We start from the raw sequence: 17,871 nt of genomic DNA on the forward strand, positions 1-17,871 counted from the left end.
AAGAACAAACATTCCTTTCTGGGTTTAGCTACCCCCAAATGGGAATGAGAACATACATGAAGATCCAACATTCTAAGCAGGGCTCAGAATCTGTGGGCAACCTCGGCCCTATCGTGAGCCTTAAGTTCCCTTCTCAGGGAACTTAATGTGCCTTCTCGGGGCCACTGTGGATCCTTCTAAACCAAAGCGCAGCTTCTCTTGTGGCTGCAATGATAAAATTTCTCCCTCCCATGACAAGGACCATATCTCTCCACACCTTTCTTCACATATAAGAGGTAATACAGCGTAAAGATTAAGAACCTGTTTGGGGCGCCTGGGTGGCTCAGCTGGTTGAGCGTCCGACTTTAGGTCAGGTCGTGATCTCACAGTGTGTGGGTTCGAGCCCCGCATCGGGCTCTGTGCTGACAGCTCAGAGCCTGGAGCCTGCTTCAGATTCTGTGTGTGTCTCTCTCTGCCTCTCCCCTGCTCGTGCTCTCCCTCTCTCTCAAAAATATACTAATCAATCCTAAGACATTTGAGAGAAATCTATAACAAAACTGACCCACTCTGATTAAATCAGGAACTTGAACTGTAGAATCCATCCTGGTTCTTCTGCTCTGCGGTTTCCTGAGGGGTACCTCTCAACATTTCTGCTCCTGGAGCTGTAGCATATGTTGTTCTGATGTTGTAGATTAATTCTCTCTTCAAGTTGCCCTTCAATTTCCACTTCACATGTTAAGTTTATACTTCTAATCTCTAAAGGTCAAGGTCAACAGCAGTCAGAGCAGACACCAGTGGGACAATGAAGAGGCCAAGAGCACTTATGTGCTGTGTGGGCTCCAGTATGTTGCTTGACTTCTCTGTGCCTTAATCTCCTCAAATGTATCATGAGGATGCTAACAGAGGATATCTAACTAATACGGTTGTGAGGAGTCAATGAGTCAAGCCATGTAAAGTGCTTACGTTAAAGTTAATGGTCAATATACTCTGGAAACACTATGCTAAGTGAAAGAAACCAGACACAAAGCGGAATTTGGTACGATTCTGTTTATACGAAATATCCACAGTTGGCAAATCCACAGAGACAGAAAATAGATTCGTGGTCGCCAGGGGCTGGGAGGAGGGGAGAATGGAGAATGGCTGTTTAATGGGTATATCGTTTCCTTCTGAGATCGTGGCAATGGTCTGGAGCTAGGTAGTGATGATGGTGATGTAGCACTGTGAGTGCACCAAATGTCACTAATGATAACTTTTTTTTAAGAGACAGAGAGGCAGAGACAGAGAGAGAGAGAGAGAGAGAGAGAGAGAGAATCCCATGAAGGGCAGAGAGAAAGAAAGAGAAAGAAGCGGGGCTCACCTGATGCGGGGCTCGAGCCCACAAGCCATGAGATCATGACCTGAGCCAAAGTCAGATGCTTGGGGCGCCTGGGTGGCGCAGTCGGTTGGGCGTCCGGCTTCAGCCAGGTCACGATCTCGAGGTCCGTGAGTTTGAGCCCCGCGTCGGGCTCTGGGCTGGTGGCTCGGAGCCTGGAGCCTGTTTCCGATTCTGTGTCTCCCTCTCTCTCTGCCCCTCCCCCGTTCATGCTCTGTCTCTCTCTGTCCCAAAAATAAATAAACGTTGAAAAAAAAATTAAAAAAAAAAAACAAACAAAAAAAAAACAAAGTCAGATGCTTAACCAAATGAGCCATCAGAAGCCCCTAATGATAAATTTTTTATGTGTGGTTTACCAAAAGAAAATCACTTGCAAAAAAGAAAAAAAAAGTCAATAATGTTTCCTATTACTCAAATTACTACGTAGACAACTCCTATGACAGGAAATGTACCGGTTCCCATGCAAGGCAGAAGTGCCCCACAGGGTCTTGACAGGAAGAGGAAATGCTCTGTAGGAGCAGGATGGGTGCTGGGGGCAAACCTCATGCATGTGGTAGCATCTGAGATGTGCCCTGAAAGATGGTTAGACCCTTCTGAGGTAAGAACCGGCCAGTAAGAAGGGGAAGAACACAGCAAAAGTACGCAGGTGAGACGGAAAGTGTGGGGGCTGCAGGTGGAGGCTGCCAGAGACACCACAGGATGGGAGCCCTGGGGAAGGCCCGTGTGGAATACGGAGAGCCTGGAAAGGATTTTAGGTCTGGTTCTGACATCTACTAGCTGTGGGATGGGCAAAAATCTCCCTGCTGAGCTTTCTATAAAACCGGAATGCCCAGAACTCTCTCAAAAAGGTGCTATGAGGATTAAATATTTCACCACGGAAGGTGAAAGCTCGATCCAAACACTACACAAATGGAAGGGGTGTGACGCTGTGGAACGCTGGTTCTCGAACTTGGCTGCACAATGGAATCACCTTGGGAGTCTTCAAACACCGTGATCACCGGGTCCCTGGAGGTGGCAGCCTGGAGTGTGCCCGGGCGAGGCCAGGGAGTAAAGACAGCAGTGGTGTGCGGAAGGCTGGAACACGGTACCGAGCGGACCCCCAGGACCCAGATGACGTACAAGCCTGACACCACGGGGCGTCCTTAAACCGCGACTGTTCGCGCGCTGACCCTAGGTGACCACAGCAAGGTTCAAGTCATTCGCTCTCCTTTTTAAGAGGGACACGAGATGTGCAATGCAATGCAAGAATAATTCCATACCCGACCCCAACTAAGCTCTTTGTGAGCAGGCCCCACCTTTTTAACCACTTCAGAGTTCCCACGCCGGGCCTCAAGCGTAGCGGATGAGGTCTATTTTTTTGTAGCTGTTGTTAACCAGTGAAATAGCTGAAATAAAACAGGCCTTGTCAGGAAACAAACTGTAGCTCTCTGGACAACTCATCTATGTGAAGAGCTCCTTCCCCGAAGTGAGTTAATAAGATGAATGGCACGTTCCAGTAATTCAAGTACACACGATTCTGTTTCTTTCAGAAGACGGCACGTAACTTTTGCATTTTTTTTCTTCAGGGGTCTCAGAGGAACTATCCACCATGGCTTTTAGAACAAAGCTAAATACTTTTGGACTTCAAAGCAAAATAAACCCTCTATAGAATACTGACACATCCTGAATAAATACTTCCGACCTTGGACTCCCCGCTCTCCCATTAAAATATCCCACCATCCGGACGGACCTCCTGGTTTCAGCATTCATCCTCGAGAATCCCATGGGTTGTGCCACTGCCAGCTCGTATGCATGGACCGGGGCCAGTTCCGGGTGAGTCTGAGCCCCTCCCTGGACTCCGACCGGCCACTCTCAGGGCCATCCATGCAGCACTCGTGCCACTCGATACAGGCTGCAACCGACCGAGTACACGGCTCGGACCTCGAGTCTCTGGCCCCGGCAAACAGGAGCAATAAAAGGAGTCCGGTAAGCGAGATGCCGTGTGACGGGCTGTCCGAGTGCACTGCGGGTTAATAACTAACCTTCATAAGCCTTTTACAGTTTACCTGGTCTTCCCTGGATGAAGCCCGTGTCCATTTCTAGGCCAGGCGACAGGGCAGGCAATGCTTCTTCTGGGCCAGGGGGAGAATCACAGCCGGCTTTCAGGAGAGGTAGGGGAGTCTGAGAGGCAAAGAGCTTGCTGACCGTCAGCTGACTACAGACATCGGGAGCAGCCAGGAGGGCTGTGTGCAGGAAACCGCTCTTCTTACACGCTAATTACTGCTCATTTGCCACAGGTGAGCAGCAGCGAGGGTTCCAAGGCAGACAGGAAAGACCTGCCATCCCAGAATGAGGCTCTGGACCATGTGATCTCCCAGGGCTCCTTTCGGGGCACAACCCAGTGGGTCCCACTGCCCTGCCATCTGCCCCATCTCCCTTCTCTCTGAAGAGTTCATTGATTCTGTTCCCTAAAATGTCTGCTGGCACCTGCAGCCGGGACAGATGGAAAGGGCTCACCGGGGGCCTCCCAGAAAACGTAAAGGAACCCAAACAGGAGTGCACTAGAGAAAAAACGAGTCCAAGGTCAAGGAGGCATTCAAAACTTCAGTCAAGGGGCGCCTGGGTGGCGCAGTCGGTTAAGCGTCCGACTTCAGCCAGGTCACGATCTCGCGGTCCGTGAGTTCGAGCCCCGCGTCGGGCTCTGGGCGGATGGCTCAGAGCCTGGAGCCTGTTTCCGATTCTGTGTCTCCCTCTCTCTCTGCCCCTCCCCCGTTCATGCTCTGTCTCTCTCTGTCCCAAATAAATAAATAAACGTTGAAAAAAAAAAAAAAAACAAACCTTCAGTCAAGGAGCTGATGAAGAAACAGGAATTAGACACAGGAGAAAAAGAAAAGACAGGCACTCTTTCATCAAATCTACTGAAAACTCCAGAGATAAAAACTTTGGACCTTTTCAAAGAAGCAATATCCAGTGAAAAACAGAGGATGCTTGGATGCACTGGCAGGGCCTGAGCAAGGAGCAGGAATCTTGGATGTAGTACTTCAAGCCTCCGTGCCTTTGCATATGCTGATCTGGCCACCAGGAAGGCTGTTCTCCCATTTGTCTTCAGAGCCCAACTTTCTCTCTGAAATTCTCTGGCTGCCCATTTTGCCCACTCAGTCCCACCAATAGACCTTTCTTTGAGCTTGAAGTTCTCTATGGCACTCTTCACACCAGGTGTAATAACTTGTCTCCACACAACCTTCTTGAGGGCAAAAAACCTGTCTTATTGTTCTCTGTATGCCCTGAGTCAGACGCTTTAAACAATGCCAGCTCTCTATACCAAGTGCATCTCAGGGTAACTAAATGTTGAGGATGCCATCGATAAAATCCAGAAAGTGGGAAACTATTATAGGACAAATCAACAAATTAGTGTTAAAAAAAAAAAAGGTGGGGGAAGGGGAAAACTCTAGATTAAGTGCTTTAAATTGTTGGGTGGGGAAAATGGAGATGTTGGTCAAAGGGTACAAACTTTCAGTTATAAAATGAACAAGTTCTGGGGGGTCTAATATACAGCAATGGGACTACAGTTAATTAAAATGTTGAAACTGAAATTTGCTAAGACAGTGGATCTCGGGGTGCCTGGGTGGCTCAGTCGGTTAACTGTCAGATTTTGGCTCTGGTCATGATCTCACAGTTTGTGGGTTCGAGCCCGGCATCGGGTTCTGCATTGACAGTGAGGAACCTTCTTGGGATTCTCTCTCTCCCACTCTCTCTGCCCCTCCCCAACTCATGCTTCCTCTCTCTTCCTCTCTCTCTCTCTCTCTCTCTGTCTCTCAGAAAAAAAAAAAAAAGACAGTGGATCTTAGAAATTTACTAGGATACACACAAAAACTGTAACTGGTGAGGCAGTGGATAGGTATGTTCATTAGTTGGTGCACAATAACCGTTTTTGCAATTTATACCTATATCAAATCACCAAGCTTCATACCTCAAATGTATATGATTTTTATTTGTCAATTATACCTCAGTAAGCTAGGGAAAAATATTTTTAAAAATTTTTAAAAAGACCTTTACATAGAATATCAACCAAATGCAATGAAAGGGCCTTTCTGACAACCAAACAGGAAAATTTGAACACTGACTAAATATCTGATACCAAAAAACTGTTATGGGTTTGTTTTTTGTTTTTTTACTAGTATAGTGGATATATTTATAAAAACAGCCCTTATGTTTTTTGAAATGTGTACTGAAATACAACTTTGAAATTACAGGTTTGGAATTGGCTTTAAAATAATCAGGAAGGGACAGCAGTGAGGATACAGACGGAATAAGAGTGGTCAGACGTGGGAGATGAAACTCGATAATGGGTACTTGGGGTTCATTACGTTCATTATGTGGTGGGTACATGGGGTTCTCTCTACTTTTGAATGTGCTTAGAAATTTCAATAATAAAAACTGAGGAAAAAAAAAGTAGGCAGAATTGAGGTGAAATCCATTTAGACCCTACAATTGCTCGCCAACAGCCACCAGCAGCAAGTACTTCAGTTCACGCACAGCGAAACTGAAGTCAAAACACGAATCCCCACGTAGTGAGGAAAGGCCTGCATGGTGACTCGGACACAGGTGTTCTCGCTTGCTCCACGGGCGTTACCTGAGAAGAACAAGGGGCCTGGGAGACAATCTCAGAAAGACGAGCTGGGAAAACCCTGAACACAGTAAGAAAAATAGGACAACTGAAAACCAGGCAAAAATCACAGAACAAAACATTCCAGGAGGAAATATGGTTATGGTAAAATAAAACAAAAAAAGTTGCATGATGCCAAGTGTGGAAGAGTGGATTCACAGATGCTTTTGCATATGGCTGGGACTCTGGGAAAACTATTTTGCAGGATCTTGAAAGGCCCTGCCCACGGCCCTCTTGGCCACCGCGTGCCCAGGAGAGACGTTTGCTTGCATATATGCACCAGGAGACCAATTCCAGGAGGTTCAAAGCAGCATTTTTTCCTAACAGCCCCAAACTGGAAACATTCCAAATGTCCACCAGCAAAGGATAAATTTCAGTAGATTCGTGCAATGGAATACTACCAAGCAGTAACAACTACAGTTAGCTCATCGATATGGACGAATCTCATGAACACAATATACTGAAAAAATCCATTTACAGAAAGTTCACAGACATACAAAACTAACAATATATCATTTAGAGAAACATACACATGCAGTAAACCTAGAATATAGAAAAGGAAAGGATGAGAGACGAATTTCAGGAGAGCAGTAGGGCAGGGAGTGTGGCTGGGAGGAGGTGGGGGGGCTTTCACAGCATTAGTGAGGTCTTTGTTTTTAAGCTGGGGGTGGTGGGTACATGGATGTTCACTGTATTATTTTTCTTTAAACTACTCATGTACACTCTTTTGTATTTATATTTTCATCACTAAAAAATTTAAAGACGGAGGACCTGACAACACCAAAAAATTCGGACAAAAACGTAAGGGGGAAACTATCAGATAACCAGAGAGGATACCAGCATTGTGCAGAAGAGTCAATAAAACCACGAGGGGAAGGCTGGGGACATCCAAGTCTCTGATGGCAGAGCCACTAATGAACAGGCAGGATGGAGTTAGGAAGGCCCGGACCTGCACAAAACTCCATCACCTGGATGAATGGATAAACAAAATGTGCTTATACACGCCCTGGAATACTACTCAGTCTTAAAAAGGAGTAACATTCTGACACGTGCTGCATGGACAGACCTCAAAGCCATCACTACATGAAAGGAGTCAGACACAAATGGATAAATATACCATTCCACTTACATAAGTTATCTGGAGTAGTCAAATCCACAGAGACAGAAAGTAGAAGGGTGGTTGCCAGGGGCTGGGGGGAGGGGCCTGGAGAATTCTTGTTTAATGGGTACAGAGTTGCAGTTTGGAAAGACGACAACAATCCGGAGACAGATGGTGGTGACGGTTGCACAACAATGTGAATGTGCTTCACACCACTGAACTGTGTATCTAAAAGCGGTTACTTACATTCTGCCACACACACACACACACACACACACACACACACACACACACACAAATCTATAGTTCAAAGTGGTTGCAGCCTAGCAAGCAAGCAGGTAGAAGCATTGTGACCCTCAGCCTGCCCGAACAGAGGTCAGATACAGTAAGGACGACAACATTCACAAGAAAAGAAACAGGCATAGGGGAGACAGGACGGGGCCCGAGGGATGCCAGCTCCGCAGCCACCTGCTGAACCAGGCGGTCCACATCCTCCCAGCTGGGCTGGCCACATGGACAATCCTACTTTTGGGACCACGCTCAATGCTGGGAAACCGGGAAGCTCTAGATGATCCCAGAAGTAGCACAGGACCCTTGGGATACCATCTTCTAGTTCTGAACTCCAACAAGGAAGTGCTGGGCACTCAGCCAGCTAGGACTTTAGGGAAAAGAGCCTGAGAATGATAGAACCCAAGTGCCAAAGAGGCTGAAAGGCAAGGAAGTACAGGAATGACCAAGGGGCGGAGGGGCGGGGGAGGGGGACGGTTATGGCATGAAATTCTGAAGGGTCAAATCGAAAAGGAGTTCCAAGGAGCACACATTTCAAACAGGGAGGTTGAGTGTGCACAGCATGGGCTGGGGGAAGAGCACTGGAAAAGGAGTCAGGAAACCCAGATTCAATTCTGGCTCTACCACACTTATTACCTGAGTGGCCCAAGGCCACATGCGCCCTGAGATCATGTGTAAACGGGATAATGATACCTTCCCACATGGTGGCTATTAAGGGAAGTGACACGGATTCTGCAAGCCTAGGGGGCAGGGTTGCCTAACAGAGAAGATACCAGGTGCTCTGCCTATCAGCCGCCAGTCCCAAGACAGGTAGAGACAGGTGTTACTCACGTCACGCACATGCACACACACATACAGAGATTGAGGGGCATATTTAATCTCGAGTAATCACAAAAGAGGGCACCCAATTAGTGAGGGGTTCGTCAGGAAGGCTTGGATGGGAGAAAATAAAACTGATACCATGTTTATGCACATGTATAGGAAAGCTCAAAGACTGAAGGGAAGCAGTTGCTATGCAGCAGGCTGGGAATGGGAAAATGCAAAATGCTGTTCTGTGTGCTAAGTTTAATGTTGTTCGATTAAGCACTTCTTAATAATGTAAGCCTACTTCTGACCTCAGTGTTGAAAACTTATGGCCATCAAACCAGAATGCACTCTGAGTGAAATTGTGTTCGATGAGTATGACTAAAGATATAAATCTGATCTCTGGAAATCCCAACTGGCCTGCAAAGAAAGGACACCCTTCTGAGGCTCAGAGGTCCCCATCCACCTCAGGACCCCTGGGACAGGCTCAGAATCCACCCACCATCCACCCCACCAATGCCCGGTCCTGCTGTGAGAGGGCCATTCCAGACCACAAATGTCCTATGGCCAGACAGTCTGAGCTTAAAGCTGGAGTCTACCTTTACTAGCTACGTGACATGGGCAAGTTTTTTAACCTGTCTTCCGAGCCCCGATTTCTCCCCTCTACACATCAGGGATAACAGCAATAACACCATCAAAGTTTTTACAAAAATTCAACAAGCCAATCCCTTACGCACTTAGCACAGCACCAGGCATACAGAAAATGCTCAGTTAAGCCTCAGCTCTTATTAGCTCAAGATACACATCTGCACTTTAAAGGTTCCTCACTTGTTCTCTGAAGATTCAGGGACACAGCCAGAGCTCATAATCCTCTCCTACTTGAGTGCAGAGCCCAGGAAATGGGGTTTTCTGGCTCCCAACCTCCATGCAATTTGCACCTGCTGGGTCCTCTGCCCCGACACCTTCTGACCAAATCTACAGCTGAATTCCTGTGCATCATTTGGGACAACGTGATGCCACTTTGGGCGTCAAACCATCTCCAACTCCACCCCACAGTTCAGCTGCTCACCCCTGCGCTGACACTGTTTCCCCTTCGAGATTCGAACTACCTCATCCTTCCTGGATCCCTCCCCAATGCTTAATGCACTGTAAGTGCTCAGTAAGTCCTTGCTGACTAAAGAAAATACACTACAGGTAAACAAAAACATGTTTTGGAAAAAATTAAAAATAAACAAGACATTCAAATCAAGTGGGACTAGTGAGATAAATCCAGGTCTAGAGAGAAGCCAAAGAGGCTGCAGAAGGGGCCCTGGGGGGGCAGAGAGGGCGCATCTGGGATGCTGCAAGGCTCCCACCCATCTCTGCCAGACCGGCTCTGGCTGGTAGCAGAGCATGCACAGCCCTGGCAGGGGAGAGAACTGTGATTACCCCAAAGCAGGTGTTCAGAACCCAAGCCCTCAGGCTCGACAGAATTCTATGGCCACATCAGCAGGCCCTTTAACCTTCCAGAAAGCAGAGATGATGGTGAGGAGAGGCTCCGAGGATGGGGAACTAGCTTCTCACTCAGGCAGGAGCAGTGATGGAGGCTCCCACTTTCACTCAGATCCCAGGGAATGCAAGGCGGGGTGGGGGGTGAGGGCCTCCACCCCAAAGAGACACAAACTCAGGGTCTGTGATCCCTATTCAACTATGCTGAAGGGATGGAGAGACATTCATCAACCCATACATGTTTATCATTTTGAGTACATCTTTATATCTAAATACAAAAAGAAAAAACTACAGATGAATACACACCACAATTTTTTTTTTTTTTTTTTTTTTTTTTTTTTTTTTTAGAGAGAGCGTATGCACAAGCTGGAGAGAGGGGCAGGGGGAGACAGAGGATCCTAAGCAGGCTCTGCACTTAGCACAGAACCAGATATGGGGCTCGATTCCACCACCCCAGCTGGGATCATGACCTGAGCCGAAATCAAGATTCGGATGCTTAACCAACTGAGCCACCCAGGCACCCCATACACCCCAATTTCAACCGTGGTTATCTCTGATGAAATTTTAGATGTTTTCACTTCACTGGCTTCTCTACATTTTCTAATCTTTCTGCTTTAAGCATGTTCTGATGTGAAATGAAAGTGGGGGACAGGGGCGCCTGGGTGGCGCAGTCGGTTAAGCGTCCGACTTCAGCCAGGTCACGATCTCGCGGTCCGGGAGTTCGAGCCCCGCGTCAGGCTCTGGGCTGATGGCTCAGGGCCTGGAGCTTGTTTCCGATTCTGTGTCTCCCTCTCTCTGCCCCTCCCCCGTTCATGCTGTGTCTCTCTCTGTCCCAAAAATAAACATTGAAAAAAAGAAAAAAAAAATTAAAAAAAAAAAAATTAAATAAAATAAAAAAAAGAAAGTGGGGGACAAAGGCACACACCCACCTGAAAAAAAAAAACCCAGCAAGATGAATCGGCAGCTGACCCTGCCCACAGGCAGTTGCCATGGGCCAGAGGAGGAAACCGGAGTGCCCACAGGCCCAGGTTCCTGCAGAGGGAAACCTCCAGGCAGAGCGGAGAAGGCTGGGCACAGGGACTCAGGCAGTAGAGAAGGATGAACATGTGTTTTGAGGACAAATTGTGGGTGGAGGATTTCTGTGGTTACTGAGTGGCTTTTTTTCCTAAGTCCCTATGCAAAAAGTTAAGGGAAAGTACCCCCCCACACATACACTGACCTTTTGCTATTTCAAAATTAAACAGACCTGTGCCTTCATCCACAGCAGTGCACTAGGGATGGAATTCAATGAGATTATGCACGTGAAAGTGCTTAGCAAGTTAATATTTGTTCGGTCCTGGACCAGTGTAGGGTCATGTTACTGGCATGGGAAAGGCTAACAGACACCTCCTTCCCCCAATTAACACTGACGATCCAGCAAGTGCGAAACCACAGTTTGATAGAGGTCATGCCTGTATCCCATTTGGGAAGGAAAGGATGTTTACCATTCACCTCTCTTCCTCCCTGCACCAGCCCCGCCCCCCCCCCCCCCCACCGCCAACACCAACTATCCCTCCTTTAAAAGAAAGGGATTTTTATTTTATTTTTTTTTTAATTTTTTTTAACGTTTATTTATTTTTGAGACAGGGAGAGACACAGCATGAACAGGGGAGGGTCAGAGAGAGGGAGACAGAATCTGAAGCAGGCTCCAGGCTCTGAGCTGTCAGCACAGAGCCCGACGCGGGGCTCGAACTCACGGACCACGAGATCGTGACCTGGCTGAAGTCGGCCGCTTAACCGACTGAGCCACCCAGGCACCCCAAAACAAAGGTATTTTTAAAAATACACAAATACATGACCCACGTAGGGGTCCAAGGTTCCTCATGGTCTCAATCCCGGGCTGGGATGGGGTGGAGGTGCAGTCAGCACTGAAAGACCACCCTGAGCCAATACTTTCCCTCCAGGGCAGGAAAAGGCAGGCCCCCCAGGGGCCCAGGATGAGGCAAGGTGTCCAGGGAAGCCAGAACCTCAAGAGAGGGTGGAAATGAGGTGCTGCCTGCCCCTATCTCTTGGGGTATCCCATATGGCCTCCCCCATTTCTTCCCACAACTTAGGTGAAGACCTCCCTGCCTCCAAGCTAAACCCCGCTAGGCCTCCGCCTCCCCATCCCCACACCCTCAACGGACTCCCCCGGCCAACAGCTGTGGCACTCTGCCCACTTGTCTAGGCCAGGCCCTCGTCACCCCTCACCTGCCCCAGCTTCCACTCCGTGTGTCAAGAGTGGGCTCCCTAAAGCTCAGGAGGGATACTGTCAACCCCCAGCTCAGAGATGGTCATTGCCCTCTCCCTGCCTACAGCAGTTTTTAATGCACAGCGTGGCCACCCTCAGCTCTCAGTCCTACACCCAGAGTTTTTCAAAGGATACAAAGGGACCACGTTCATCAGAATCACCCAGGGTACTTGTTAGAAGTCCAATTTCCTGAACCTCTCAATCCGAAATTCTGGGCTTGGGGGCACCTGGGCGGCTCAGTCGGTGAAGCATCCAACTCTTGACTTTGGCTCAGGTCACGATCTCATGGTTCGTGAGTTGGAGCACAGAACCTGCTTGGAATTGTGTCTCCCTCGCTCTCTGCACCACTCCCGCCCCTCACTGTGCACGCAGCAAGCGTGCACTCTCTCTCTCTCTCTCAAAAACAAAATAAACATATAAAAAAAAAAAAAGTCTGGGGGTGGACCCTGGGATATTAACTGAAGGAAAAGAAAGTCTCAGATGCACTCTGGAGTACACAGAAGTCAGAGAACCATTTTGCTGGAGTTTCTCATTGTTCAGGAAAATATGTCCTACTTCCAACTGCCAGAAACATATCTCATCCCCCCTCCGTGGTCCTGTGTCAGGACTAGGGGTCAGTCTTCCTTCTTACCACTGATCCTACACTCACCTCAAATTCACCCGTTCCAACTCTTCCCTGAATGACTAACGGGAAGTCACTCTATCCACAGGCCTCAGTTTCCCATATACACAAAGGGCGGAATATGTGCTGTCTAGGGTTCCTTTCAACTCCAAAATAAGGTATATGCTCTTTGTGTTCCATCACATACATTCAGCTGGATCAGAGATTCCACTTCCAGAATTCTAAGAACTTGCAATTGGGTGTCAGGGGAGGCATTCTCTTCTCAGCTAAAGTGAAACTTTCAGGGGTGCCTGGGTGGCTCAGTGGCTTAAGCGTCCAACTTCAGTTCAGGTCATGAGCTCATAGGTTGTGAGTCTGAGCTCCGTATCAGACTCTCTGATGTCAGCACAGAGCCCACTTCTGATCCTCCGTTTCCTCTCTCTCTCGGCCCCTCCCCTGCTCACGTTCTCTCTCCCTCTCTCTCTCAAAAATAAACATTTTTAAAAAATTAAAAAATAAAAACTGAGGGGCGCCTGGGTGGCTCAGTCAGTTGAGCGTCCGACTTCGGCTCGGGTCACGATCTCGCGGTCCGTGAGTTCGAGCCCCGCGTCGGGCTCTGGGCTGATGGCTCGGAGCCTGGAGCCTGCTTCCGATTCTGTGTCTCCCTCTCTCTCTGCCCCTCCCCCGTTCATGCTCTGTCTCTGTCTCAAAAATAAATAAAACGTTAAAAAAAATTAAAAAAAAATTAAAACTGAAAGTTTCAAAAAGCATCTCTCATACTACATATAACTTCTGATTTCCAGTAAAAAAGATGTTTAGGGGTGCCTGCGTGGCTCAGTGGGTTAAGTGTCCGACTCTTGGTTTCAGCTCATGTCACAATCTGACAGTTCATCACATCAAGCCCCACATCAGGCTCCCACGTTGACAGCATAGAGCCTGCTTGGGATTCTCTGTCTTCTCTCACCTCTCTCTCTCTCTCTCGCTCAAAAATAAACATAAAAAAAAAAAAAAAGATGTTTAGGCTTCCTACCACAGCTCTTTTTGGTTTGTTTTTAGCATCTGTTACTAGACCTGCTTCCCAACTGGTTCCACAGGTCAAAGAGGCGGTATGAGAAGTGTGTAAGATTACAACCTCTGAGCAACCCTTCAGTACCCTGCTGTGTACTGAAGCCTTTATATCATCCTTGTGGCGTTATGCTCCCAACGTCCCCATTTGAAAGACCAAGAAGTCGATGCTCCCAGAATTCGAGCTGCCCAGGGCTACACAGCCAGCCTGAAAGGCTCCAGCACGGATCTCCCAAGTCTGAAGTTCTCCCCACTAGCACTGAACCACAATGAGCCAACGCTGAGTCCCAGATTCGGTGAAAGCAAACGTGCCAATGGCACCACCACTGGCCAAGAAGCCGTGCCCTCCGAGGCATGGCGGGAGCGCTAACCAGTCAGTCACACACACCTCCCGACAGCTTTCCACACAGAGCTGCCGGGAGACTGTGCACGCAGGGGAGGGGGAGACGGGGCTGAGCAACAGCCTCACGAGCAAAAGCGATGCCAGGGATTTAGTCAACAGAGAGCTAATATGAGTCAACAGCGGGTGCCGCTGCCAAGCACACTAATGGGATCTTCGGCTGCATTAATAGAAGGCAAGTGTCTAGGGTAGGACTGAGGGAGTCCTGCCCTGCTCGGACCAGACCACACCTGAGGGCTGGGCAGGGCAGGGCTGGTCTAAGGAGAGGGAGGCAGCACCTTCCAAGGACAGGTTTTCTGAAGAGGGGTGGCTCATGGCACCACTCTGGCTTGTAGGGTGAGCCAGGGACTCCCCTGGAAGCTGGGTTTGTCAAGCCCATTTTATTTTAAGTTTATTTATTTATTTTGAGAGAAAGAGTAAGCACAAGCATGGGAAAAGAAAGGACAGAGAGAGAGAGAGAGAGAGAGAGAGAGAGAATCCCAAGCAGGCTCTGTGCTGTCAGTGCAGGAGCCCGATGTGGGGCTTGATCTCACAAACTGTTGAGATTGTGACCTGAGCTGAGATCAAGAGTCAAAGGCTTTAACCGACTGAGCCACCCAGGCGTCCCAGCAAGTTACAGATGGATTTTTTTTTTTTAAGATCCTTTTGTTCACATTTTACCAAAGACTGAGAAACCACAGCAAAGGTTAAAAACGGGCCGGCATGCTAGGGGATGCAGCCTACCACAGGACAAGGAGACTACAGACCCCGTCTGAGGATGGCTGAAGACAATTACAGTTGCTTCTTCCTTTACTAAATATAACCACTGGCCACGAGTTAGCCAAGGAGTAGACCTGACACAATAGGTATTCTAAAAAATGCACAGGGGACACTGGATTTGAGATCCTATGACCCCAAGAGTCAAAATCTCCAGGAAGCCCTCTTAACCTGCCCATCCCCCAGGACGCTGTCAAGGTGAGCCTGCCACATCACATACATCACTTAGAATAAAAAGGCATGTTTTTACCTGTGTTTCCCAAGAGCCTCCAGGCCACCTCTCCTTCACCTGTGTCCACAGCACAATGCTTGGCACACTGAACATGCTCAAGAAAAGGTGCCCTGGCATGGTCACACTGAAAGTGCTGTTGTGTTCAAGTCAATTTCAGAACCTAAAGTGTCCAGATTAGGGCCAATAAAATGGCTATGACAACACATAACCACTGTTAGTATGCTGAGCAAAGGAATTCTTGAAGCTAACACCACCAGAGGGTTTTAATTACAAAGGGCCATAGTTAGCCCGGCAAGCGCACTGAGTGCCTGGGGAAGTGACAGGAGACAGAAAATCCAGCTTAGGGGTATGGCGGCCAAAGGTAAATCCTATCTGTGTGACAGGCAGCAATGCAACACCAGAGCCCAGGAAGCGGTAAAAATCCAGGAAAGCAGAAGAGGAAAATAATGATAAGCAGGGCTAAATGCCAAACAGGATAGCATAAAAAGTGAGCCCAGTGAAATGGGTCTTAGGAAGGAGCATGCGTGCTACAAATTCATCTACAAACTCACTGGGTTCTGGCCACCGGGTGCTAACCTCGTACTCAGAGAATTAATTACAGGAACTCACACTCTGATCTGAGAAGACGAGCACAGGAGACTGTGTGATGCAGTTCTGATATCTAATAAATCTTTAAATCGATGAGCCGTGCTCACTGGTAATTTTTCTTCATCATTCCTCCGGGAGGGCTCACGTGACAAAAGCCCGCATTTTGTCTTTGGATGGGGTGTGTCCATATAAATAAAATTTCGGGTTCAGGACATCACATCCTAAAGCATGGAGAAATCCGCCATCATAAGAAAACCTGGGGAAATCTTTCGTCCAGCAACCTTTTGTAAAGTGGAGAAACCTTTCAATGTAAGCATCCCCCTCCCCCACGCGGAGCTGGGCTTGCTGGTCCAATCCCAACCAGATCATTGGTGTACCTGTTTGGGTCTATCCACCACACATGCACCTGACTCAGTTTGCATTTTTCATCTGAGAAACACCACTTAACGCCTGTCGCACAAACCTGACAGAAGCAATACATTTTATAAAATGAACCATCCCTGGGGAACCGACAAGAAAATCCTCAAGGAGCACGGTCAAAGTTCCCATGGAGAGCTTTCCTCTCCCTGATCCGAGATGCAAAATACGCCACATCCTCTCCACACAGAAGCTGCCCACCTCTCCACTCCTCCAAGCTCTTCAGGCCTCCTCTCCCAGCTCAATACAAGCTGGAAAGCCTCAATCCTGGGGAGGAGTAACATTTTCATGCTATTTTAAAGACAACAGCTCTAAGCACAGGAACGCTGGCTCCTTTTCCATGAATAAAAAGGCCCCAAAAGGGTATTATCATAACAAAATGATATTCTATGGAGAGCACTAGGAACCACAAAAATAAAATTGCCATAAATTGCAACTGTCTCAAAATTAAACCTAAGGCAGCATTAAACTCCAAGGCCAAGCAGGTTCTGATTTTCCCATCTAAAACCCTTACAGGTCCCTAGTTCTCTCCCGAAATCTAAAGAATTTCCCCCACCAGGTAAGGCCTAAGTGTTTCCTTTGCAAGTCTGGGTATGTTATTTTTTCCGCAGGAAACCCTCGGAATAACCTGTAACATTCACCTAAAAGCTCAATCAGCGCTGTGTCCTCAGTCACACCCAAAGATTCCCAAAGGCACCGTCTGCCGCAGCGCCAGGTGCCCAGTAGGCGCCCCATTAATGTGCGGATTTGATTTGATCACATCTGGCCCCTTCGGGCTAGAAAGCCGGACGCCCTGGCGGGGACAGCAGCGCCAACCTAGCTATCTGCTGCAGGGGGGCGGGGTGCAACCACCTGTGGGCGGGTGGCCCGGGACCCGGCGCCGCCGCCCGGGGGTGCCTTGGCCGCCCCACGCACGTTGCCCGGGGCGCAAAGTCCGGCGCGCCAGGCCCCGTGGGGGCCCCAAGGCCAACTCCCGGCGCCCCAGCAAAGGGCTCTGCAGGTGCAAAGTTGGCCAGGTCCAAGAGAGTCGATTTTAGAGTTAGCTCCCAAGTCCCCCACCTGCCCCCCCCCCCCCCCCCCCGCGACACTAAGGGCTGTAGGGACTCTTTGGGATGGGGCGGGGGCGGGCATCGAGAAAGGGAGAGAAATGGTCCCTACACTGCCTCCCAAACTTGGGGCACCTGCTGGGCAGCTGGGGACGAGGCTTCTCCTTCCTGCCGTCTCCACAAGGCCTGATGGCGACTTTGTGGGGGCAAGCAGGCCACCTCGAGGCAGCCCCGCATTGCTTTGAGATTTTTCTAAGCAATAACCCAGCACCAAGAAGGCCCCCGCTGGAACCCAGGGGGCGGAAGGGGAACGCCGGTCACCCGCGCCAGGGGGCGGGGACTCGGGAAGAGGGGACTGGGTGAGCTGGGGAGGGAGTGAGGCCCAAAGGACTAGGTGGGAACCGGAGACGGCGCAATCCAGCAGCGCAGTGTCCCAACGAGGGGGCACAAGCCACGGATGGGGTTCCAGAAGAGACCGGGACGGGGTGGCCCGAGAGGGAAGCAGGGGTAGGAAGTGATCGCAGGAGAAGGGGGAAGGGATCCTTGGATCTCCCAGAGGGGAGCAGCGGGGGAGGGGAGCTGCCCCAAGGGGTGTCAGTACCCCGGGTCGGCCCCGTCACTCACCGGCAGGTCCACGCTCACTTCAGTCCCGTCGAGCAGGAAGACACGGCAGTACAGGGTGGCCTTGGCAGCGCCGGCGGCGGAGATGTGCACCGCCGCACCGCCGGTGAGCAGGGGCCCGCCGCCGGCCGGGAACACGCTGCCCCCCGGAGCCGCGGGCAGCGTCGAGGAGGCGGCGGCGGCGGCGGCCGGGCCCCCCCG

The 17,871-nt window shown here is 49.4% G+C and overlaps 1 protein-coding gene across 1 annotated transcript in view; it reads right to left on the reverse strand.

Annotated features, from left to right (window-relative positions):
- The window catches only part of EPB41L4B (erythrocyte membrane protein band 4.1 like 4B), a 131,080-nt gene that overhangs the window by 111,415 nt on the left and 1,794 nt on the right, over positions 1 to 17,871 (reverse strand). The window contains exon 3 of the mRNA XM_040481174.1: positions 17,674 to 17,865. Coding sequence (XP_040337108.1) covers positions 17,674 to 17,865 — 192 coding nt within the window. The remainder of the gene's footprint in view (positions 1 to 17,673; positions 17,866 to 17,871) is intronic.

The sequence above is a fragment of the Herpailurus yagouaroundi genome, unplaced genomic scaffold, assembly GCF_014898765.1.
Source record: "Herpailurus yagouaroundi ecotype Mexico unplaced genomic scaffold, PumYag 160, whole genome shotgun sequence".
Lineage (NCBI taxonomy): Eukaryota > Metazoa > Chordata > Mammalia > Carnivora > Felidae > Herpailurus > Herpailurus yagouaroundi.